Source organism: Sinocyclocheilus rhinocerous, unplaced genomic scaffold (genome assembly GCF_001515625.1).
Source record: "Sinocyclocheilus rhinocerous isolate Xijiao unplaced genomic scaffold, SAMN03320098_v1.1 scaffold755, whole genome shotgun sequence".
NCBI lineage: Eukaryota > Metazoa > Chordata > Actinopteri > Cypriniformes > Cyprinidae > Sinocyclocheilus > Sinocyclocheilus rhinocerous.
This window is the reverse complement of record NW_015659385.1, coordinates 135,059-161,164: the sequence shown is the minus strand read 5'-3', so window position 1 is coordinate 161,164 and position 26,106 is coordinate 135,059. Positions and strand designations below refer to the sequence as shown.

At 38.2% G+C, this 26,106-nt stretch overlaps 1 protein-coding gene across 2 annotated transcripts in view; it reads right to left on the bottom strand.

Annotated features, from left to right (window-relative positions):
- The window catches only part of dgkg (diacylglycerol kinase, gamma), a 131,161-nt gene that overhangs the window by 89,646 nt on the left and 15,409 nt on the right, over positions 1-26,106 (bottom strand). For both annotated transcript variants that reach the window (XM_016532382.1, XM_016532383.1), the window contains exon 2: positions 14,819-15,185. In XM_016532382.1, the coding sequence (XP_016387868.1) occupies positions 14,819-14,879 (61 nt within the window). In that variant the 5' untranslated portion in view covers positions 14,880-15,185. The remainder of the gene's footprint in view (positions 1-14,818; positions 15,186-26,106) is intronic.

Sequence of the window (26,106 nt, the reverse complement as noted above, 5' to 3'; positions counted from 1 at the left end):
GATGATTGTGTGTTGACCGTCTGCGTCTTACTTTCAGTTTCATTCGCGGCAGTTTGTGCGTCGGCTTGCTGAAGAGATACTCAGCTAGGCCTACTCGTCCGCAGCGATGCGTGTTGCATTAGCGCAGTCTGACTAATGTCATATAGCCTAAAACATTCAGAAAAAAACGCATGAAGTGACCAGGTGTAAACAGGCCCATGTTACACAACATGCGTTCTTTTTCTCAACTATTTTACATTCCAAAACTTGTTTAACTGGATACTCGCCAAGATGGGCATTTTGACATAATTTAATGTATTTGAACGTTTTAGCGCAGTTAGCCACTCATTTTGGTATCTGTGGCTCACAAGCAGTTCGGCTTGTGTGCGCTCAATGTGACCGTGATTTCACCAAGTACAACATGTTCCTGGATCAACATCCTTGTTGATCCTGAAACAACATTCCAATTAACCAATCAAAACTGAGGGATAACTTTTCAGGAAATATCTGTTTTAGGCTTACGATCAGGATTAGGTGCTTCTACACCCTTGTTAATCAGCTATCATTTCACACTGATTTTAGGAATAAATTATGGGTAAGGTTAGGTTTAGGGGTAGGGATTGGGTTTAGTCTATATTTGTGGACAGTAATGTTGATCCAGGATAAACAAAAGATGTTGATCCTGGAACATGTCTTACTTGGCAAAAGACCGTGCGCTCCACTAATATAGATCAGTGATGGTGCACGCGCTTTTGGTGTAAGCACGAAACCTGCGGGAATGACTAAAATAATGCGCAATACAAGCATTTAACCGGAGCGAATGAGACGTGTGTGAGAGAAGGGGTCGTCGGAGAGAAGAGAGCGAGAATGCGCGGCTGACGTTATTGCCTGTGCCGCTGGTAACAAAACAGATCGGCTCGAAATCGGAAAGAAGTGAGACTGATCGATCGGTGCATCTCTAATTGCAATGGCAATATTTAGTTACTCTACTGTTCAAAAGTTTGGGATTTTTTCTTTCTTTTAAGGAAATGAAATTCAGCAAGCATTAAATTGCATTAAATTGATCAGAGGCAACAGCAAAGACATTTAAAATGTTACAAAAGAATACTATTTTTTTAAATAAATGCTGCAAATGCTGTTCTTTCAATTTTATATTCATCAAAGAAACCTGAAAATGCAGAAATAAGCTGTAATGCTAATGCGCTGCTAATGCTAGACGTTAGATGCTAACATATTATGCCATTTAACAGCTGACACTTACACTTCAGTATGTTTTCTTCCATTTAGATAAGATTTATTAATCCATTTATCTATGAATGTTCACTTGATAATATTATTTTGATAAATTAATTGGATTAATTATATTTTCTATAAAAACGATGTAAATTAGAACTAGCTATTAGCATCTTCTGTGAAACAAGTTAATAAAACACATTCGGAATCTTCCCAAGACAACAAATGCCATATGGAGGTTGCTGACTAGCTAAGTAACACTTTATTTTAAGGAGCATTTATTACTATTAACTAGTTGCTTATTAGCATGCATATTACTGGCATAATGGCTGTTTATTGGTACTTATAAAGCACATATTAATGCCTTATTCTGCATGACCATATTTTAGATCCCTTAATACTACCCCATACCTAAACTGAACTACCTTACTAACTAAGCAGAAAATTATGAGTCTGTTGAGGCTATATATATATATATATATATATATATATATATATAAATAAAATCTAATTCAAAGTATTAATAAATACTATAATAAATAAAAATAAAATAATACTGATAGCAAACATTGTTATGTGATAGAATAGAAAATTACATATTTTTGAAAAAAATTATCAATGACAACTGATAATGACAAATGACAAAAGTGCTCTTTTGGTGTTTTGACCTTTTTGAGGTTGACAGATCAGTCTCTATATGAACCATCATTATATAGAAAAAGAAAGATAGAAAGATAATTTCTATATCCATTTTCTATTAAATAAATAAATAACATACAAGTTTAGGACAACACGAGGGTGAGTTTATAATGACAAGGGATGGTAAGATTTACAGATTTGCATCGGTGGATCGGCATAAAAGTTAATGATGCGATGCATCGATTTGAAAAAAAGTGTGCATCGGATACAAGTTGGCTATATTGCATCAGTATGACATGACATATTTGCATCAGTAAAAAATTATTTATTTGTAAATAGTTATTAGTAGATGCGTTATACTTTTATCACTAAGAAAGTGACAAATAATTTGTGACCAGTATTTTATATGTAGATTGATTTCTCCTCTAAACAGTTTCTCAAGCACGTTCTCTCATCACCACTGCTGCTATGTGAATACGACGCATCACAACAACTACGGAGACCAAGGCATGTCCTAAGAGTCACATAGAATATAGATTAACATGGCTGTCTGTCTAACCAAAGAAATAAAAGCGATCTATCTGTACCATATTGAATTGCATTGTATAATTTTTTTTTTCATTGCACTGAATCGCATTGTGTTGAACTGAATCAAAATCGGATCGCACTGCATCATAATGGGGTGAATCGTATGGCATCGCATCGGTAGCTGCTTCATAAGTGTCTTTAATGTATCGTATCGTTGGCTATGCATCAAGATGCGTATCACATCGGCCTCAGCTATAGAGAGGCACATCACTAACAATGACATTCATTTGGAGGGAACTGTCAGTTGAAATGGAAAAAACACATCTAAAATTAAATCAGATATTCAAATAATAAGCAGCAGTGTTAGGTGAGTCAGTATATAGAGACTCAGTGGTTAAGGGAAAAACAGGTGGGCGCAGGCAATGCGACAGACACGCATAACTGAAAACCAAACTGCACCTACTATTTCATCTGAGCAAAACAAGTCTTTCCTCAACAGGTAAAACCCAGAACAAAGCAATCTGGTGATTTCTGTGGTCGGAAAGACTGACATCACACTTTTATTATCAATCAGAGGTTTACGAGCTGTTATAGTTTCAGATCCTAATTCATAAAATGCACTGCAGCATGATGTCAGAGGTCAAACACACCAGGGTAAATACATCTCTGTTTTTTGGACTGGGACATTTTGACTGACAGTATTAAATGTACAAGACTCATAATTGATTTAAAGACTGACACCAAACGGCTTGCGGCTTCTGCGGGCAGCAAACACATCCTCTAACTAACAGACCTGTGTGTTTTTTTTTTTTTTTAATAGTCGGGAATCTTATTGCTGCGACTGTGACTGGAGTTTCAATTAGCTCATCATGACAAATGCATTCCCCTGATTATTAACACCACGGAATCAAAACAATAAAGCCCTTTGCACCTAGCTGAGCCTACACATTACTCAGTGGCAAGAACACACACACTGTCTCCTCTTGAGGACAACCTACATTCTATGACATAATCAGTAAACAGAGTTGCTAGGGCGGGGCAATAAATCGATAATTAAAGCACATATTAGTGCCTTATTCTGCATGACCATATTTTAGATCCCTTAATACTACCCCATACCTAAACTGAACTACCTTACTAACTAAGCAGAAAATTATGAGTCTGTTGAGGCCAAAGTCATAGTTAATCGTTAGTTGATAGCGAGAATTGGTCCCTAAACTAAAGTGTGACCAAAAATAAATAAATAAATGAATCTTACTTTCAACTCATATTGCGCAAGTTGAAACTCTTAACACAATGTTGCCTCCAAACACAAGAGAAATGTACTTGAAACTTTAACTATACGCATCATTATCCATAACATTTTGAAAAAAGCCATTGCATTTGGAATCTATTACTGGAAACATTAGATGTATAGTGCAATCTGACAAAATAGGCTAATTAAGCAGAGATAATAGCTGAGCAGAAAATTTCACCAAAGCTTATTAGCATTACGACAGGAGAAATGAATCTGCTGCCCCAGGCTTCATTTTTATTTTCTGTAAGTGTTGAATTGGTTGTCACACACGTGTCTTCCGACTGCCGACCAGAACAAGGTGCTTTCCTCATAGAAGATGCTAATCTCTCCCAGAACTGATAGCAGTCATCACTGTGTCTCCCACTGACTGGCTATCTCTTTTAATGCTTATTATTTCCACATGCTTAACCTCCTCACTTTCAATTTCTGCTGGATTTTTAGTGCCCTTTAAGAAAATAAACAAAATATGCATTTGACTTAAAGTCACTTGATTTCTGCAGGACTGGCACTTCCTCATTAAAACCAGTGTTGCTTTTGTTAACTAACACACAAAATGATAAAAAATACTACTAAAATGATACTAAAAAATGACTAAAAGATAAATCAAAATAAATTAAACACTGTCTCCTCTTGAGGACAACCTACATTCTATGACATAATCAGTAAACAGAGTTGCTAGGGCGGGGCAATAAATCGATAATGATAATTATCGCGATATAATTTTCCTCGATAAAACAATATGAAGAGTTTGATAAATGTTCGATAGAATGTTTATGCACCAGAAGCGGAACGAAACAGCGCGACTCATTTGAACCGCATCACACAGACCATTTATCTGCTCGGCTCAAAGTTCAAACAGCAACACAGCGCGAGCTCACTAGAGCAGATGCGTTTACTCACTGATAAATCGCAGTTACACGAGCACTAAACAGTGCTGTGTGCTTGGATTCAGCGAAAAACACAAATGACTCGAACTAGTTTAAAGCCAGATGAAACAGCGCTGACAAACAGTCAGAAGGCTTTTCAATCTACAAATCACCATCATTTACCATGGATTTACTGTAGTAACACTAACTGCACTGTGGTATTGTGTCAGAAATGTGGGTACTCATATCAAATTTTAAAATATTATTAATGTAGACATGAATTAAATGTATTAAAGGGGTAATGAATATTATTACAGTATTTTCGTGATTAAGCTATAGCGTTTGTGCATTTATACTAAATGTTTTTAGACTACTGTTTTTCATACAAATACCTAAAAACCATATAGTTATATTTTTACCATGGTATTAAGGTGCTATATGTGTGGTTTTACCTGTGGTTATCATGATATAAAAGTATGCTACTATGGAAGTCCGATGGAAAAAAAAAAACTAAGTCAGAATAATTAAATTTCACCATATACATATGAGGTTGCTACAATATTTACAATGTTACAGATGATTTTGATAATGAACAAAAATTTACATCTGCATCCTAACACAAGCTACTACTATTATATGTGCATTTCTAAGAGGCAAAATTTATATTATTATTAATATTAGGCAACACAAACCTGTTTCTTGATTTGAAACAATATCACTCATTAGAACATGCAGAAACTAAAAAAATGAATTTTTATATTAAGATATTTATTTTGTGAAGGAAATGTAACAGTTTGGTTTCTAGAACTTTCACTTTGGAGCAAAAATCTGGCTTCAAACTTAAAAGAAATAAAGATTTGACATTTATCGTGATAATTATCGATATTGACTGATATGAAAAAAATATATATAGTGATAATTTTTTTGGCATTATCGCCCAGCCCTAGGAGTTGCAAACCAATATTTCTTTTCATGCTGAAATGATAGAGAAATCCTAATAGTACAGCTGAAATCTGTGCCAGACTGGCCTGGCAATTCATCTGTGAGACGTAGTTAAGTTTAAGATTAATGCCTCATATCACACCTACTGAATTCTTAATGGAAATGTGTCCGGTATCCCAGAATATACTCTACATAATGCATGTGCTATTTTTAAATGCATTATACCTTAAATATGGCATGCTGGCAGAGTTCAGGGTGAGAGCACTTCTGACTGATTATTTAGTCTTCACTATTCCTCAAGGGTTTTTAATCAAATCTGTTACCAGGGGTCGCCCTCAATGAAAGAAAAGTAATTATACTGACTTTATGAGTATTTAGATTTATTACCAGCATCCTACAAGCCAATTAACCTCACAAAGCACAGATAGATGCTTAATTTGGAAATTTCATGGTAATTTTACCGGTAACCTCTTAAAATGGCACAGAGGTCTCTTTGGAATTCATATTAGCCAGTGCAGCCAGTGCAGATAATCACACAACAACAGGGGCTTTTAGAGTTTTAGTATGTGAAATTTAGTAACATTTTATTTAAATTTTAAGTTGTAATTCAGAAAATGCCCAAATTTGTGCAAATATTTTACTCTATATTAAAGGGGTCATATGATGCGATTTAAATTTTTCCTTTCTCTTTGGAGTGTTACAAGCTCTTGGTGCATAAAGAAGATCTGTAAAGTTGCAAAGCTTTTTCAGACCGATGAGCTTTGTAAAAATCGACGTGTTTCAGAAAGGCGGGGCATAGAGGAGAAACAATAATGTACAGTATGTGGAAAATAATGTGTTTTTTGAACCTTAAACCGCATAAACACATTTCATTACACCAAATACACAAAATAATGTTCTTTTTAGCAGCATCATGACCCCTTTAAAAAAAAAGATTTCGTTTTTGCATTTAAAGAAACAAACATTTCAGCTGTGATAACAATTGTCTATGGTGTACATAATTACTTAAAAAATCTAATTAGCTGATATTAGTAATGAAGATGTATTTTAATTAAGGGTTCAATTCTCAAGAAATAACCATAAACACTTAAACCTTCTGTATTACAGGTTAATAAAGTTCCCTATGACCACGCAAACACGATTATTTAAAGAATTCTGCCATTTAAACAAACATAAGGCTGTCAAGATATTTAACATTTAATTAAATTAATTACACATTGTCAAATTAATCGCAAATTATTTGCACATCATTTTAGGCTCAGAAATCACCCACCAAAAGATCATTTAAAGCAGATATTTGTGGAAAAAAAACAGTATTCTTGCTCATACGATATTGCCTATATCGTAGAAGTCGTGGCCTAATGGTTAGAGAGTCGGACTCATAACCCAAAGGTTGTGGGTTCGAGTCTCGTACCGGCAGAGTTTGTAGGTGGGGGGAGTGAATGTACAGCGCTCTCTACCACCTTCAACACCACGACTGAGGTGCCCTTGAGCAAGGCACCGAACCCCCAACTGCTCCCCGGGCACCGCAGCATAAATGGCTGCCCACTGCTCTGGGTGTGTGTTCACTGCTGTGTGTGTGCACTTTGGATGGGATAAATGCAGAGCACTAATTCCGAGTATGGGTCACCATAATTGGCCACATGTCACTTCACTTAACTATATTATATGATATAAATATTAGACAAAAACCATATAGTGGCATTTTTTCTATCATATCTTGAATTTTAGGGGCATCTAACTGCATTCTAATAGGCTACATAAATGCAGTCAGTCGTCGTCGACTGCATATAATGTAAAATAACACATGGGGTGCGTTAAATGCATTAATAATTATCAAGCGTAGCGTTAGTTCTGGCAGGTCACGTTAGTCAAGCTCGCATTAGCTGACTCTCAGCTGATCCCCATCAACCTATGGGAATACGACATCTATCTAAGCATTCATATATAAGGTCCCTCAGTATTATCAGCAGTTTTCGCATTGCTCAATAGCTAATTACCCTTCTCCATCCCCAGCTCCTCCTCTGTCAGTCAGGATTCAGCCTTCGGATTCTCTTTTGAATCAGACTAATTCTAAAATGTGTACATAACATTATTGAACTTTAACGATATCTGCAATGCATTTGTTGGTTCTGTTCTGTTTACCCTGGGGGGTTATCGCTGCTCTCCCTGCTCTCATCCATGCTAGGCTGTATGGATGCGCAGGGAGTTCTTGCCCAGAACGGAACCATACCGCCAATCCAAACTGTATGCTAATTGTCAATCATCTTTGACGATAGTGGTCCTGACAGAATTTATGTGTTATTTTTCCCATAATTAATTGCACCAAATTAACACATTAAATTGACAGATAAATAATACGAAGGCTTGATTAAAGTCCATTAAAACAACACCTAAAAGGATTATGTTCAGTATTTCAAGGTGAGAGTTGGCATATAAAAAAATGTGATAATATACAGTATGCCTGTGTCTGTTTTTTATTTTTACAATATAGAATATTGAATTAATGTTCATGACTATGGAAAAAAATAAAGGCCATCAGAATATTTGTTTTTTAAATTTTTTGCATATTTGTCACACTTAAAAGATTCAGATCATCAAACCAATTTTAATATTACGCAAAGATAATGCAAGTAAATACAAAATGCAGTTTTTAAATGATGATTTCATTTATTAAGGGAAAAAAGCTGTCCAAACCCACCTGGCACTACAAGAAAAATGAATGGCCCCCTCCTGTTAAATCATGAAATAATTGTGATTAACCACATTATTTTAGAAAGCTGAGTTAAATTTCACTATCCACACCCAGGCCTGATTACTGCCAGACCCCTTCCCAGGAGTGGCCGGCCGACCAAAATTACTCCAAGAGTGCAACGATGACTCATACAGGAGGTCATAAAAGAACCCAGAACAACATCTAAAGAAATCAGTCTGGAAAGGGTTATAAAGCCATTTCTAAGGCTTTGGGACTCCAGCGAATCATGATCAGAGCCATTATCTACAAATGGAGAAACCATGGAACAGTGGTGAACCTTCCCAGGAGTGGCCGGCCGACCAAAATTACTCCAAGAGTGCAACGATGACTCATACAGGAGGTCATAAAAGAACCCAGAACAACATCTAAACAACTGGAGGCCTCACTTGCCTCATTTAAGGTCAGTGTTCATGATTCAACAATAAGAAAGAGACTGGGCAAAAACGGCATCCATGGGAGAGTTCCAAGGCAAAAGACATTGCTGACCAAAAAGAACACAAAGGCTTGTCTCACATTTGCCAAAAAATATCTTGTTTATCCCCAAGACTTTTGGGCAAATATTCTGTGGACTGATGAGACAAAAGTTGAACTTTGTGGAAGGTGTGTGTCCCGTTACATCTGGCATAAAACCAACACAGCATTTCATAAAAAGAACATCATACCAACAGTCAAACATGGTGGTGGTAGTGTGATGGTCTTTGCAGCTTCAGGACCTGGATGACTTGCCATAATTGATGGAACCATGAATTCTGCACTCTATAAGAAAATCCTGATGGAAAATGTCTGGCCATCAGTTTGTGACCTCGACCAAAAAGACCACAAAGGCTCGTCTCACATTTGCCAAAAAATATCTTGATTATCCCCAAGACCTTTGGGCTAATATTCTGTGGACTTATGGGACAAAAGCTGAACCAGTTTGTGACCTCAAGCTCAAGCGCACTTGGGTTATGCAGCAGGACAATGATCCCAAACACACCAGCAAGTCCACCTCTGAATGGCGCAAGAAAAACAAAATTAGGGTTTTGGAGTGACCAAGTCAAAGTCCGGACTTAAATTAGATTGAGATGGTGTGGCATGACCTTAAACAGTCCATTCATGCTCGAAAACCCTACAATGTGGCTGAATTAAAACAATTCTGCAAAGAAGAGTGGGCCAAAATTCCTCCACAGCGATGTGAAAGACTCATTGCCAGTTATCAAACACGCAAACGCTTGATTGCAGTTGTTGCTGCAAAGGGTGGCACAACCAGTTATTAGATTTAGGGGGCAATTACTTTTTCATGTAGGGCCAGGCAGAGCCTCAGCAGCAGGGCGACTGGGTGACTGTGAGGCGGCTTAGTCGCAGGTCAAAACACCGCTCTTCCGTTCCGATCAAAACATCAAAACAGGTTCCCCCCACTCAGTGACGCACCCACTGAGAAACCTGATGAAAGTGCTCTAGTTATTGGCTATTCTATTGTACGGAATGTGAAAATAGAGACACCAGCCACCATAGTCCAATGTTTACCGGGAGCCAGACTGCCTGACATCTTGGCCAATTTAAATGTGCTGGCTAATGCTAAACGTAAATTCAGCAAGATTGTTATCCACGCCGACTTTGCCAGTCGGAGATCACTAAAAATAACATTAAAGAAATGTGTGAACTTGCAAGTACGATGTCAGACACTGTAATATGCTCTGGTCCCCTCCCTGCTTACTAGGGCTGGGTATCGTTCAAAAATTTTCGATATCGATACCGATACCTTGACTTCGATACCGGTTCCTGAACGATACTTTTTTCGATACCAATTTTATGAAATCAATTTTAACAAGATTACATTATCTAACAAAAAAACTTTGGTTTTATTTTTCAGCTTGTTGATGTTTATACAAACTCAAAGACTCATCTCCTGAGCCACTGCACAAAGGAACAAAATGTAACCAACACAATAAATCAGTGCAAAATAGTTTTAATAAAGCTCAAATAGTCTTCAGTTTACACATCTGTTAGGCTACATTTACACTAGTGCGTGTTCGTTTTAAAACGCATAGCTCAGACAGAATCATGATTTCTATTTATTTTCCACTGATATACTGATGATTTCCCTTCACTATTAATATAATAGACCTAATATTACCACCCAAGCAAACAAAAATATTTCTTAATCAGTGGAAACCGATACAGTGTTTTCTATCGGAATAAGCGCTTGCGTTCAGTCAATAAAAATCTTTCTATTCACATTCTATTCGCGTCTATTACCGTTTTCTTTTTTCTCTTGCCCCGTTACTTTTCTCTCTACCGCCGTTTTTTTTCACGAGTTCATCAAACAACTGTGGTAAGTAAGAATCATTCATCAATCACGGTGAGTAATGGCTTTTTCTCCTGCTATTGTTGTTTGCACCGCTTGCCACATGTATAGTTTATCTCTCTCTGTTGGCGACGAGGGATTCTCATGTGATAAATGCAGGGAAATAGTTAGGCTGACAGAGAAGATTTCAGAATTAGAGACACGCATCCAAACTTTAATTGAGGACAGTAAGAATGTGAGGGCTCTAGATACGGCTTTGGATGCGACTAGCTCAGGGAGTCCTGTACATTGTTCGGTTCCGGTAACAGAGCCTCTGCAGCAGGGCAACTGGGTTACTGTGAGGCGGCATAGTCGCGGGTCAAAACACAGCTCTACCGTTCCGATCAAAACATTAAGCAGGTTCTCCCCACTCAGTGACGCACCCGCTGAGAAACCTGATCAAAGTGCTCTAGTTATTGGCGATTCTATTGTACGGAACGTGAAAATAGAGACACCAGCCACCATAGTCCAATGTTTACCGGGAGCCAGAGTGCCTGACATCTTGGCAAATTTAAAAGTGCTGGCTAATGCTAAACGTAAATACAGTAAGATTGTTATTCACGCCGGCGCTAATGATGTTCGACTTCGCCAGTCGGAGATCACTAAAAATAACATTAAAGAGGTGTGTGAACTTGCAAGTATGATGTCAGACACTGTAATATGCTCTGGTCCCCTCCCTGCTTACCGTGGTGATGAGATACATAGCAGACTGTCGTCACTCAATGGCTGGATGTCTAAGTGGTGCCCGCAGAATAACATAGGTTTCATAGATAATTGGATGAGTTTTTGGGGCAGACCTGACCTGTTGAAAAGAGATGGTCTTCATCCCTCCTGGGGTGGTGCTGCTCTTCTCTCTAGAAAATGGCACATAGTCTTTTTAGTTTGTACTTGACTAACTGGGACCCAGGTCAGGAAGCAGACAGACTGGCTAAACCGACCATCTGCTAGCCGCCTCATGTCACAGAAATCAGTTAATTCTCAGCACATTCTCAGAGACCCTTTCACCTAGATATCACACTATAGCGACTGTGTCTGTTCCCCGAACGAGAAAATACAAAAAACGTCCAAACCAATTTAAGAGTAACAATTTAATTGATGTTCAACAAATAAAAAATGTATATAATACAGAGAAACAAATTATAAAGCTTGGCTTATTGAATATCAAGTCCCTTTCTACGAAAGCACTTTTTGTAAATCACTGATCATAACCTAGATGTGCTGTTTGACAGAAACCTGGCTAAATCCTGATGATTACATTATTTTAAATGAGTCTACCCCCCAAGATTACTGTTATAAACATGAGCCGTGTCCAAAAGGTAAAGGGGGAGGTGTTGTTCTGTCACCGATGGAGTTTTGGTTCCTTGCCGCTTTCGCCTCTGGCTTGCTTAGTTGGGGACACTTACTTTCCAGCGATATCGTCGACTTGATTGCACAGATACTATTTAAACTGAACTGAGCTGGATGATGACATCACTGAATTCAATGATGAACTGCCTTTAAATGAAAATTGAGTGTTTACTATTGTCCTTTTGCATTATTGACACACTATTTTCCTATTTAATACTGTAAAGCTGCTTTGACACAATCTGTATTGTTAAAAGCACTATATAAATAAAGGTGACTTGACTTGACACATAAAGGTACATGCAAATTGCAATGTTTGCATAGAGTGCATTGTTTGCACTCTAATGTTCTTCTTGGCACTCGAGTTCAAGCCTGAAGTCAACTACCTGCTTTGCTATCTGCCAATTACACAACATGCACATAATTAGTTTTGTAAAGAAAACACTGAAAATATCATAAATGCTGATGCAACTAAAGCTTCCTCTCAGACTAGTTAGTGACAATGGCAAACGGGCAGATTTTTGTTGACCAGATGAAACACTGTCCTCCTCATTACACATGCATATGTGACCCTGGACCACAAAACCAGTCATAAGTAGCCTATATTTGTAGCCATAGCCAAAAATACATTGTATGGGTCAAAATGATAGATTTTTCTTTTATGCCAAAAATCATTAGGATATTAAAGGTGCCATAGAATGGAAAACTGTATTTACCTTGGCATAGTTGAATAATAACAGCTCTGTACATGGAAATGACATACCGTGAGCCTCAAACACCATTGTTTCCTCCTTTTTATGTAAATCTCGAGAATGCAAAAGACCACTGAAAAATAGGCGAATCAGAACATAACACCGACTGTGACGTTACAGTCAGGATCACTAATAATTACGCCCCCAACATTTGCATATACCCGCCATGTTCTATGCCAGCCATCAGCCGAACCTGCACACAAATAACGCGCGTTCTAATAAAATAACGCGAGCCACTAAAGGGACATGGTTAGCTGCTTGCTAGCGGTAGCCTGTTACATTATAGTACAAAAGATTTCACTTACCACATAAACAAGAGAAGAGTAAGGAGAGATGACCAATGATGATGGCGAATGATTTACAGATCCTGAGCACCACTGACAAGCATCTGATCTTGTAAAATGTGTGGTAAGTACTGCCGCTGTAGTTTACACAGAGCACGTGCGATCGCAAATCTTGAAAGTGAAAGTAAAAAGTGATCATGCATATTCGCATATCCCCGCATATTAATAGCGGCTCCCTGATGCCCGCATTTTATATACAGTATAATTACCCAACGATATAACTGCGAGAGAAAGTATTGAAATATATATTTTCCCTGTGTTTCCTTCCTGCTGTGTGAGCTACTGAAATGAGCCGCACTGTGAAACAGCCAATCAGAGCAGAGCTCAACATTATTATTCATGACCCTTCCAAATAAGGTAAAAACAGACCATTTAATTCTAGGGACAAATCCTAGGGTTGTAAATGGACATATAAAACCTTTTCTGGAGATTTTTTGCCCTTACCTAAGCCACAGATATCAGAGAACAATTTAAAATATTGTACGCGCGTTCTAATAAAATAACGGGAGCCACTAAAGGGACATGGTTAGCTGCTTGCTAGCGGTAGCCTGTTACATTATAGTACAAAAGATTTCACTTACCACATAAACAAGAGAAGAGTAAGGAGAGATGACCAATGATGATGGCGAATGATTTACAGATCCTGAGCACCACTGACAAGCATCTGATCTTGTAAAATGTGTGGTAAGTACTGCCGCTGTAGTTTACACAGAGCACGTGCGATCGCAAATCTTGAAAGTGAAAGTAAAAAGTGATCATGCATATTCGCATATCCCCGCATATTAATAGCGGCTCCCTGATGCCCGCATTTTATATACAGTATAATTACCCAACGATATAACTGCGAGAGAAAGTATTGAAATATAGGTATATGTTTCCTTCCTGTTGTGTGAGCTACTGAAATGAGCCACACTGTGAAACAGCCAATCAGGGCAAAATATATTAAAACTTAATTTTTGATTAGTAATATGCATTGCTATGAACTTCATTTGGACAACTTTAAAGGCGATTTTCTCAATATTTAGATTATTTTTTAACCTTCAGATTCCAGATTTTCAAATAGTTGTATCTCAGCCTAATATTGCCCTATCCTAACAAACCATGTAATAATGGAAAGCTTATTTATTCAGCTGTCAGATTATGTATAAATCTCAATTTACAAAAATTGAATCCTTATGACTAGTTTTGTGGTGCAGGGTCAAATATGAGCTAGCACAGGCCAGTCCTATAACAAAATATGAGCCAGATTTACTGAAAGCCCTTATAATAATAGATACACTCTGAATTTATATCCTGCTTTAGCATCCGATTTCACTTCCCCCCCATTAAATCAATACAACCATTCTACATTCCCTCAAATCTGTCATAGCACAGTTCCCTTGCAAAATAAGTAAACTGATAAGCAAGACCATCACTTTTTAATGTTATTGAAAATGTCATATGCCTGTTTAGCTTATAAAGTGGTCTGCATCAATAACTGCATTAAATGTTCTTAATCAATCCTGACGCAGAGAGCACTGGCAGCACATCGACGCGTTACGTCAATATAGCCTACATTCCCAGCAGTGCTTCCTAAAAGTCCAGTGGGTCGGCTGCAGAATGTGTATGCATCCTCCTACATAATATACTGAGCAAAGCATCAGCTTAAACAGGGGAGCTGAGCGGTACAGTTATCGAAAAGGATGGCCAAGAACCAACTAAATGGACCGATAAAACCTCTCATCCATTCTTATCCACCTAACAGCCCCAAAATCAATTCCAATCAACCTGCCAGACGTCAGAGGGGAGAGGCTTCTTGTGCTCAGATACTCACACTCACTGTACTGCTGCAGCTGGGAGAATTCGGCTGGGCTCAGACACACCCAGTCTCCCATCTCGCCGGTCAGAGCGCTCACAACGATCCGGGGGAACCACGCTGATCGTCCTCAGGTGAGGTATGAGAAGAAGATGGTACGATCTGGCATGATCATGCTGCCTTTTCTTAGTAGCAGATGGTGAATTGGCGTCCCCGACGTGGAGTTGCGAAACAAAGGAGGGACACAAGGACGAGGGCAGTGTGAAGGTGAGGTGTGTCGCACCACCGGTTGGGGCTGGGATTGGAGTAGCTCTGTGATGGGAAGATGACAGGTGCACTTGGAGGAGCAAGTGATGACCTTTCCACCGAAGTTAAAATTTTCAATCTGTAGAATCAGAGAGAGAGAGAGAGAGAGTGAGAGAGCGAGAGAGAGAGAGAGAGAAGAAACAGAGTTAGTAACGTCTCAAAGCTGACTTAAGGTTATCGACTAAAGTCTCTGATTCTAGAAAACACACCAATAACAACAGAGCCTGTGTGTCTGTAATATCCTTATTGCTTCTCCTAGAGATTAAATGTAGAGAACATGAAGACGTTTGCTGAAGTCCTGCATCTCAAGAAATCTCTCATGTGTCTCCTCTAGAGCGGCCTTCAAACTTTTTCAGGCTAGAAATCTCTTGGTAGAGTCCCCCTTTTACATTACTGAGCGTTGCATTTCTAGTCTGGTCAAAATATTTAATATCAAATCATATGTAAATGAGTGCTGTCAATCATTAAAAAAAAAACCTAATTAATCACACATTTTTTTCGCGATTAATCCCACCTAACATTAGTTTTAAAATATTATTTTGTATTGCAAAAATTTCACATTCAATCTTTCAGTTAATGTAGAAACAACATAAAGACAGTATATTTTAATATTTGTTTAATGGCATCTTTATGACTGAAGGTGAGTATACTACCAATACTACTGATGTCTCTATGAAGTTGTTTTTTTCCTATAGACATTCAACATTACAGTATAATTGAGAGTCATTATTATAATAACATTATAATAAATTAAAATAATTATAATTATAATAAATGTCATATTTACCTGTGCCCTTTAGCAAGTAGGAAATATTAATGATTAATGATTTCCTCTTTTTTCTTTTGTTCTTTGATTAACAGACATCACAGCAGCTGGGTTATTAACTTATTTTGGCTGCTTTAAGAGCTGCCGCTTCTGAACATGATCTGACACGCATCGCATTTTCTCACAACCCTTTACCTTTTCTGACCCACTTCGTCTCTACCAATGAGGTGACGAGTTGAATCGGGTGTGTTAGATGAGGGAGACAGGGCTGGGGAGCTCCAGGACAGTTTTGAAAACCACTGCATTTCAGAGACATGTTCTTAACAAATACTTGCATGTATGCACAGTTTTAAGGCAGCTTTCATCACCGTTTTTGTAATTTCATGACTTATGACGACATAACTATGACAATGCATGCTTGCCAATGCAAAGCCTCTTTTTGTGTTACAGTTAGGATTTACCGAAGACACACAGTGAAAGAATACAGATGAAAGGGCGAAGACACAGTTACACAGATGCAACATTTTTGTGAAATAAATCATATAAGGTGAATTACTAAGGTTTGTGGTAGTCAATTTACTGGTATTTGCACCATTATATAAGGCCCCAAAAAACATGTCTTAAACCACTTTGCGCCTGTGTTCTAAGAACATTACACAGACCTGGTTACCACTAGGTCTCTATTGTGGTGAGCCAGGCCACATGAGACTGTCATGCCCCTCTCGCTCTCGCAGAGACCCCACTACTCGGGTGAGTGTCCCCATTCTAGCTCTCAATGTTGATAACTGCATTACTGTTCCTGTCACCATCACTCTCCCTACAAGAGCTGTGTCTGCGCGCGCCATGCTAGACTCTGGGGCGGCTGGGAATTTTATGTCATTGGATTTTGCTCAAGAATGCATCATCTTCTAACTGTTAGCGTTACAGATACTGACTACCCGGGGTTCCCCAATGTCTATCATGATCTAAGTGAAGCTTTCAGCAAATTCAAAGCCTCTCAACTGCCTCCTCACAGACCCTCCGACTGCGCTATCGACCTTCTGCCCGACTCTAGTCCCCCGAAGGGCCGCATATTTCCCCTGTCACAACCAGAATCCGAAGCCATGAACCACTACATTCAGAAGGAACTGGCTAAAGGCTTCATCCAACCCTCCACTTCACCAGCGTCCGCAGGGTTTTTCTTCGTGAAGAAGGAGGGCGGTCTCTGTCCTTGCATCGATTATCGTGGCCTCAATGAAATGACTGTTAAATTTCGTTACCCACTACCCTTAGTACCCTCTGCACTGGAACAGCTGAGAACTGCCAAACTCTTCACCAAGCTGGATTTACGCAGTGCATATAATCTCATTCGGATTCGGGCGGGTGACGAATGGAAAACTGCTTTCTCCAACTGTTAAATTTCGTTACCCCCTACCCATGGTACCCTCTGCACTGGAACAGCTGAGAACTGCCAAACTCTTCACCAAGCTGGATTTACGCAGTGCATATAATCTCATTCGGATTCGGGCGGGTGACGAATGGAAAACTGCCTTCTCCACGACCACTGGGCACTATGAATATCGGGTTATGCCCTTTGGCCTAGTCAACAGTCCATCTATCTTCCAGTCATTCATCAATGACGTCTTCAGGGACATGCTCAACAGGAATGTTATCGTATACATTGACGATATTCTGGTCTATTCCGAAACCCTCGAGGAGCATATCCAACATGTCAGGTCTGTTCTCAAACGTCTAATCCAGCACCAACTGTACGCCAAAGCAGAGAAGTGCGAGTTTCATCTGACATCCCTCTCTTCCTGGGCTACGTGATTAGTCAGGAGGGCGTGGCCATGGATGAGAACAAGGTCAATGCAGTCCTAAAATGGCCACTACCATCTACTATTAAGGAGCTGCAACGTTTCCTGGGATTCGCCAACTTCTATCGTCGCTTCATCAGAGGTTTCAGCTCCGTAGCTGCTCCTCTCACAAATATGACAAAGAGGGGTTCTAGTCGTCTTCACTGGTCACCTATTGCCCGCGAGGCTTTTCAGGAATTGAAGCAACGATTCACCACCGCTCCGATCTTACACCACCCTGACCCCAGTTTCCCATTCATCGTAGAGGTTGACGCTTCCAACATCGGACTAGGGGCAGTGCTATCACAACGTCGGGGCTCACCTGCAAAAATGTTTCCATGTGCTTATTATTCACGCAAGCTCAGCCCAGCGGAGAGAAATTATGATGTTGGTGACAGGGAGTTGTTGGCCATTAAAGCTGCACTCGAGGAATGGCGTCATTGGCTGGAAGGGGCAAAACATTCATTCACGGTTCTAACCGACCATCGTAACCTGGAGTACTTGAGAACGGCTAAGAGACTCAATCCACGTCAGGCTAGGTGGTCTCTGTTTTTCTCCAGGTTTGATTTCACTGTTACCTACCGGCCAGGTTCTAAGAACACAAAGGCAGACGCTCTATCACGGCAATTCGAGAGAGATTCTGACTCCAATAGGCCTGAAAATGTAATTTCCCCGGCTCTCATTGTGTCACCTATCCAGTGGGACATTATTACTGAGATTGAGCAGGCTAATACCGAACACAACGTCCCTGCTGAATGCCCCCAGGATAAGTTATTTGTCCCTGTAGCTCTTCGAGAGAGAACGATCACAGACGTTCATGCTTCGCTCAGCTCAGGACATCCAGGAATTAATGCAACCATCCAACTACTTCAAAACCGGTTCTGGTGGCCATCCCTGAGAAAGGATACTACTAGTCAGATTCATGAATGCAGGGTTTGCAATACACAGAAACCATCCCACCTACTACCAGCAGGACTCCTTCACCCGCTACCCATCCCACAGCGTCCCTGGTCACATATTGCCATCGATTTCGTCACCGACCTACCTAGTTCCAATGGCCATACTACGATCCTTACCATCATTGACCGCTTCTCTAAGGCCTGTCGCCTCATTCCCTTGCCTAAGTTACCCACCGCTCTGGAGACGGCTGAACAATTATGTAATCTAGTCTTCCGCTTCTATGGTTTACCGGAGGATATAGTTTCAACCCGGTATTTAATCGGCCCCGGGGCTAAATTATGAAAGACCGGAGTATCGATAAGCTCTGACGTTAACGGTTCTGCTATCGGTACTAGAGAAATTAAGAAAACACACATACATTTATTATTGCTATAGATACATTGTCTTGCAAATTCTATCTAACCAGAGTCGCCAGCTGTTTTTATATGCAATAATATTCAAACATTTGAATATTGTTAAAACAGTCTATGATGCATTTTTGCTATTCGCAACTCTGAAGCGAGATCGCACTCGTGCGGAGGAGCTTCAGCACGCGCAACATGAAAGTCCTGTTTAATTATGACAGAGGAGAGAACTAAACAAACAAACGTCTGCTTACACTTTAGGCCTGTGGCTGTTTTATTAAGCTATTTTAATTTTTTATTTAAATTTTGGCTTCTAAGGATTATAGCCGCGTTTCTTCTAGCGCAACTATTTTCCCTTCACAGCGGTGCACATTCATTCCTCCCCAAAACCCAAACTTAAAAGTCAGAATCAGCACAATCGGTGATTGTTGAAAAAAGGCTGTCTTATACTGTTGCTAAATTGATGTTTGATAATAAAACGTTGAAAGCACAATCCACACAAGAGACACTGTTCCCCATGCTGAAATGTGTGCACGTGACGCGCTCCAAAACGAACAAGCTATGTACACTTTGAGCTTCAGGCGCGTCCAAACGATGAAATACACACAAAATATGTCAAAATGGCCGGCTCGGAGAGTATTTACTTAAACACATTTTATGTCTTAAGTGGACGAGAACAGTTGTATCGGTAAGAGTAGTAATACCGTTAAAACCTTAACGATACCCATAGTTACCACTGGCTGTGCTGGTTTGTAACCCTGTGCTGATTTGTGCTGCTGTTGGTAGACTGTGTTGGTCATTAGAGATGTAAAAGTATGAAATACTTATCACAATCTTATCACAATTATAGTGACCAAAATTATCACGGTTATCAGTATTATCACGGTATTGTTAAAATGTGCTGGAAATGTTCAAAAAGCACTCACACATAAATCGTTTCACCAAGTCTTATATTTAAAATCAACAAATAACAAATAAAATGACTTTTTGTTTGCATAAACACTAAAACAATAACATTACCAATGATGTCCTGATTTTAAATGACAACATGACACTTTATCTAATAACATGTACGAAATGTGACCCTGGACCACAAAACCAGTCATAAGGGTCAATTTTTTGAAATTTTAAGACTGTTACTTAAAATTTTGCATTATATTATTTTCATTTATCCTGAGTTGTTCAAATCGTGGTAATCAAATACGGTTTTAATGACATTTAAAATATGAAACGTAATACTAACTGGGGAATTTTATCATGATTTATCATCAAACCGGTAATCGTTCCATCCCTATTGGTCATTATGGATGTGAACTGACTGAGTCTGTGCTCTTTGTGCACAGTCAATGCATCAACCACATAACTTTTCACTCCCATCCGCACTTTTATGGAATTGCGTTCTCACACTAATTTGTCCTGATTAGTAAATCTGGCCCTTAGATTGCAAAGCTCAACTTTATTATATTGTTATAATGTTATAGTATTGTAATATATAATATGTAATCTATTATATATATATATATATATATATATATGATGTCTTGCAATATAATTAATTGAAATGCACAACAGTGCTATTTTAGTATAATTAATACTATTATATTTTTTACTCATATTTTGAATTAGTGTTTATATTTTCCATTTTTAATTTTGTTAAAGCCCCTACAGCACCGTCACACATCACATTTTGAGGATCCCTGCTTTCAGTTTCAGAGAAAATCTCAAAAATAACATCTGCAGTAACTCTCTCATTTGTTTCCATTCAAGAGATATTAGAACAAACACGCAAGACAAGGTTTATACTTTCAAAACAAAAGGGAACAACATTAAGTCTCCTGAACTAAGAAAAAGCAACCTCTGAGCAATACAATTTTTCTCCAGGGAGACAGTTAAAAATAATAGTCTTTTTTTTGTTTTTGACAAGGTGTACAAGTCATGCTGTATGCTGTCTTTGCCTTCATTTGGACATTTCGTTCGCTCCAGTACACCCAGTTAAAACAGCATAGCAGTGCTCCTCCATATAGCTGTAAGTTCAAAGGGCCACTCAGCAAATGACTCACATGGGCCTGGCCTGCTTCTGTGCTCACCATGCCGTACCAATCAATGTCTCTCTCTCTCTCTGTCTGCTGAATACTCTCGTTCTGTCTCTATTTCTCTCTCTTGTTCTGTCTCTCTCTCTGTTCTCGGACACTCCCAATGAGTTTAAGCAGAGAGAAAAATCAACAGCAGTTTGCCAGCACATCCACAGGGAGGGAAGAAACTGACATAAAACCTCTGCGAAGAGCAGAGGCATGAGAAACTGCCATGATGAAAAGAGGAAAAGACAGAGCAAAAGGACAAAAATCAATGAAGTTGATAGGGCTGCCATGAGATACAGCATGTCAGGGAGTAAGTTCATGCCCACTGGTTTAAAAAAGCATAGAGTGATGTGTGCTGTTTGTTGTACAGAGAAAAGAGCCTGAACGCAAGGGAGGGTGAAGACAAGGAATATAAATGGGCTTACACAAATTGTATTAAAAAAAAAAATGTTCTTGGCTGAACATTAAAGTTCAGCCTCAAGACGTCATGCATCACAATACCGTAGAGTTTGTTTGGACACACAGACTTTGGCATCAACAGCAAAATATACTGGAATAGTTTTTACATCTCTTTTAGTTTTTTTTTTTTTGCCGTCTTAACTGTGCATACATTTTTGGTACTGGTCTTTCAATTCCGTACATGTGTACTGAGAGAATACAGTGTTATTTTAACCGCAGCGTGTGCAGAATGTATTTAGAAACTCTGTATGCAAGGTAAATCAATCAATCAACATTAAAGACAGATAACAGTGTGTTAGCTGCTGTGGGGAAAAATGTCCTAAACATGCTATATATTAAGCATTTCAAACCATCTTAGCATACAGTTTAAAGCCACTTGCAATCCTGTCAGATGTGTGCTACCTAAAGCATTTAAGATGTCTTTTCCTCAGTGCATAATTTGCACCTTGGGATTATCCTTCTCTGTAAATGTTAGAAAGTCACATGAGTATTTCCATTTTGCAAAATAAACAAAAAAATGTATTTAAGACTTTATTTAAAGATAAATCCATAGTTTGTTCAGCAAACCACTGTTTAATGAAAAAGAAGCAAAAAAAAGTATTTTTTGTTTGTTCCCCCGCTGTACCGAAAACATACCGAACCATTGTTTATCTGTACCGTTACACCCGAAATAATTATATAAAAATTTAGCATCGTTTTTCCTACTGTCTGGTGAAGCATTGACATTCAAAATATAACACTGTCAAATCAGACAATCATTGCAGCAAATATGAAAACTAAGGCTGATTTGCTTAAAATAAATTATATGATTAATGATTAATAATTAATATAGAAATAATTCTATAATTTAATATTCAAATATAAACATTTTTGATTGCAACTGACTGTTTCTCGGAATTCCTAAATTTGAGATTAATTCAAGTAAATTCACTTGGAAAATACTGTAACAGGGCATGCAATGGAAGCAAAAACGATAAACAAAAAATGGATGATAGAGAATGAAAGAGCAAATATGGCCATTAGTGGTAAATAAATAAAGATAAAGATCTTGGTGTAGGTGTTGGTATAGCTATATTGAAACACACAGAGAAGCAGAGAATATCACTGAGTGGAATCTTTCCTGTTATTTTCATGTCTCAAAATGAATCATCCAACCCAACTAAACTCTCTGAATTGACTTGTATTATGGACTTTTCCGACGAGAGAGCAGTGTGGTTATTATTCCTGATCTACACACAACATGCTGGTATATTATTTAACATTTGAAAATATTTTTTAAAGCCAATATTATCATGAATACAGACGTATTACCTCACTTTAGAAATTTCAGAAAAGATGGTATGTCCATAATTTACATATCTGCACATTAGCACTAGAACAGATACAAAAACGGAATCCTCCAAATTATAATTTGATAAACTTCTAAATCATTATCAAACAATAGTAAATCATTTATTGGTTTAAAGGGGTCATATGATGCTGCTAAAAAGAACATTATTTTGTGTATTTGGTGTAATGAAATGTGTTTATGCGGTTTAAAGTTCAAAAAACATTATTTTCCACATACTGTACATTATTGTTTCTCCTCTATGCCCCGCCTTTTTGAAACGCGTCGATTTTTACAAAACTAATCGGTCTGAAAAGCGAGGTGTGCTCTGATTCATGGCAGCGGCAACAACAAAACTACAGCAAGAATAAAAGTTGCGCCTTTTTTCTTTGCGTGAACATTTGGGCGGTGTTATGCAAATCTTCCCACATAGTGTGGTAGATATGTGGGGGCGTGTTCGAACGAGCCGTTTTAGGTAGGTGTGGCTAACTCTTAACTTTTATACAGAATATCTCTTTGGATTTGAGACTTTAGTCTTTGCAACTTTACAGATCTTCTTTATGCACCAAGAGCTTGTAACACTCTAAAGAGAAAGGAAAAAATGAAATCGCATCATATGACCCCCTTAATGTATTTAAAAAGACCGACTCATAAATTGTGTGCCACTCCTAGATAAAAACACATCAGCAGGACTAAGGAAACAGGATCTTAATTGAAACACTGGGTTTGATTACCGATGATTATCTTTGTATAATTAAATGATCAATCCAATGAGGAATCACGCAAGCTTGTCTGGTAGTATATGAAAATAATAGAAAGACAAATAAGTCAGTGATAACTTTTGAAAATACTGACATTAATGTGTACTATAAGCATAAACAGCTTACAATTCCAAGAATAAGAGACTCATCATTGATTTTCCCCCATAACTCATTTTACTTCACAATGATTTATTGGTCCATATATCAAGGACATCATTTCTGTTACCATCTGTGACTTCACAGGGAATTTGATTTTCTCTTGTGGAACATTTCACACAGAGACCCAAAAATAGACCTGAACTATTCCTATGGGACAAGGCCCAACGTAATAACTCTGAATTACACAATATTTACACAATTACACAATATTTTTGATTCCCAAAATTAAACTCTCCTTTCAGCTTGTCAAACATTATATCAATACACATGATCTAGGATAAATAATACAAAAACTTGCCATAACTGTACTAACCACTTGATAAATATGTGCCAAATCATTAGCACAACATTGTAGCAGAAAAAAAGGGTTGGATTTCAGCCCTAGTGGTCTAGTGAGAAGGCTTGTGTTTCTGCTTCACACTTCAATTCACAATCGGCAAGTCAGAATCAAAATACCCAAGCTTATATTTCTTATATTTCACAAAGCCCTAGAGATGCATAGTGAATTTAAAACATCCTGCTCAGAGGAAGAGGCTCAGATTTCTGCTTCATTAAGTAGGGTGGAGGGAAAAAACTATTCTGTTACCAATCGTGATTCAAGGGAAGTGTGTAGTGTAAATAAAGGGTTATCCAAGCTTTAATAGCAAGGAAAGCCCCTTATACAAGCATTGTGTAGTCAATGCTTGTGTAAGCAGCCACATATGAGGTGTTTCTTTGAGGTTATAGTACAATAAAGAATGATCATGTGACTTTTACGTACACCAGGTGACCTGTAAATGCGAAAAAGCCATTTCCATTGCAGTTTTGCTAAATATTCTTTTTTCAAATTGCCTGAAAAACTACCTCATGCAAGCCCCAAAACTTTTTTGCTATATATGGGAGTTTTGACGTGTTTCCATTGGGCATATTTTCAATTTACGCAATTTGAAGGGTAATGGAATGTGGCTAATTAAAAGTACATTTTAAAAAGTTTACCATGAAAAATGCTTAATGTGGCCTAATGTGGGTTAATGTTCTAAAAACAACCAGTAATCGAGAGTTTTTCACATAGAATGTCAGCACCTTACACTGCAGGGCCATTCGCAGACAATTTTTTTGCACTCTCTTCCATTGTTTTTCTATGTAAACATGCACTAGACAGATGTCTTTGACGTTTGCCCACGCATTTCGTGTTTTTTGAGTCTAATGTATGAGTGCTTTTTAAGATGTTAAAGTGTGAAGTTAAAAAAAGTTGAAGTTTTTAAACGTTTATCGAGAAACGCTCTTGACTTTGCAAAAAAAATTGCAAAAAAAAATATTATGCAATATTTATGTAGACTTGGTTAAGGACTTGGCTCTGTACATTGGCTGTTGATTGGATGGAAGTATCTTAAGACATGCTTGAGGTTGACTGCAATAAAATATTGGGGTTTAAGCAGACTAAATGACCAGAAAAATATGGAATACCTCACCAGATATTACTTGTCATTTCACTGGAAGATCATGTTATGACACACTGTCCTACTGCTTTAGCAGCTTAAGCTCTTTGCAGTTACATATTGAAATCAGTCTTTTTTTTATTATTGTAATATAGAATCAGGACGTGAATTCCCAGGCCTTAAAAGTAAATATGGGCCAGCTTTTATGACCACTGAAATCCCAGTTCAGATGTTGATTTCAGGGTTCAAAATCCTGGCAATTTCTTTCTTTTTTTAATCTAAAAAGAGTAAAGCACCATGGAGTCTTGATAAAAGAATGAGATCGTGTTACTGTGCCTCAAACAGACAGGCTGAAAAATTAGCTTTATCGAGGTGTTGTAATTTCCTGCTGCTAGAACACTGTAAGAATCAAATCTGCCTGCTCTGTCCTAATGAAACAAGACGTGCTGTACTGAGTGCTAAAATGGTAAATGGAAGGTAAAGTCAAGGTGAACAGATGAAAAAAAAACCATAAAAAATAACGAGAGCACAGAGACTATAAACACATAACTGTCATCTAATGAGATGAAAGGTTTGTGGTAAAGGATTTAATTCTAGTATCACCAGACGATGGAAAATATTTTTGATCCTCCCACCATGCAAACTGCCTTTCTGTTTTCTCTATTCCTCTTTACGGTAAAAAAAAAAAAAAGGTTTCTTCCTGTGTGGGTTTCCCTCATCACTCATAGTATCTTTCTCTTGTGTCCTCCTCCTAACAATGCAAGCTATACATCCATACGTTATTACTGTCAAGGGCAGAATTCTCTAATAAGCCAGTTAAGGAAATGTGTACATTAAAGGAAGGATTGAGAGACAAAGTTAATGGCTGTATTGTGCAAAAGCGTGTGTGTTAA